We start from the raw sequence: 1,009 nt of genomic DNA on the forward strand, positions 1-1,009 counted from the left end.
ATATATATTTTTTTTTTATCTTCATTCTGAATTTTTTTCTTTACTTCTACTTATAACAAATCAAATATTACACTATAAATTGTCCTTTTTGTTATCATTGCGTGACTTACCATCTAGTTTGATGACGCCATCTGTTCCACCAAGTGAATTTTGTGCGACACATTTATACGAACCAAAATCTTTCGGACCTACGTTTCTTATCTTTAGCATCATGTATTTGTTGTAACCGCTGTCCGTGGATATCGCTTCATACTTATCACCTGAAACAGAATTGCCTGTGCCAATAAAACCAAGTTCTCCGACTTTCATTTTAAAGTAGGATAGTAAAGTTGCAGGATAAAAAAAATCAAGTATCTGGAGTACTTCATCTATGTATATCAAGAACTCTTTTAATAACAATTTATTTATAATTTTGTATTCATAATTTTTTTACTTATATGTTCTGCAAATAAACAAATTCTTGAGATATTATATAAGGATGTGAACTTTTAATCTATTTTTCAAATCAAATAATTATTTAATATTTATTTATAAAAAATATTATAATTTATATTTTAGTTTGCAGAAATAGAAATTTATATACAGTAAACTGTATCAAAAAGATATGCAATAATTGTGAAAGACATTTGCTAATCTGATTTTTTAAATTGTCCAGGACTATTATATCGCCGAGATATATTTTTGAAACAGTTATAAATCGAAAATGTATATTTAAAAAAAATTCTTTTCTTCTGCAGAACTGGGGAGTTTAAATATAGTAAACTGTATCAGACATGCAACAATTGCAAAAGATATTTGCATATCAGATTTTTAGAATTACCAGACACTATCATATCACCGCGTTCTGTTGTCCAATAATTTATAGAATTTGGATAAGCTTCAGTATGACATTCAAGAGTTACGTCTTGTCCAATATAGGCTCCTTCCAACTGATTTGGTATTGAAAGCATGGGTGGAACTGTAAATAAAAAATGTAATACACTGTAATTTATATATACATGTATATATA

The 1,009-nt window shown here is 27.4% G+C and overlaps 1 protein-coding gene across 4 annotated transcripts in view; it reads right to left on the bottom strand.

Annotated features, from left to right (window-relative positions):
• Nucleotides 1–68: 68 nt before the first annotated feature.
• LOC115233970 (neurotrimin-like) overlaps nt 69–1,009 on the bottom strand; it is a 169,109-nt gene continuing 168,168 nt past the window's right edge. For 3 of the 4 annotated variants that reach the window (XM_029804637.1, XM_029804639.1, XM_029804636.1), the window contains 2 exons: nt 821–958; nt 69–275 (listed from right to left, as the gene is read on the bottom strand). In XM_029804637.1, coding sequence (XP_029660497.1) covers nt 73–275; nt 821–958 — 341 coding nt within the window. In that variant the 3' untranslated portion in view covers nt 69–72. The remainder of the gene's footprint in view (nt 276–820; nt 959–1,009) is intronic. The other variant, XM_029804638.1, reaches the window with a different exon arrangement.

Source organism: Formica exsecta, unplaced genomic scaffold, assembly GCF_003651465.1.
Source record: "Formica exsecta isolate Colony F162 unplaced genomic scaffold, ASM365146v1 scaffold192, whole genome shotgun sequence".
Lineage (NCBI taxonomy): Eukaryota > Metazoa > Arthropoda > Insecta > Hymenoptera > Formicidae > Formica > Formica exsecta.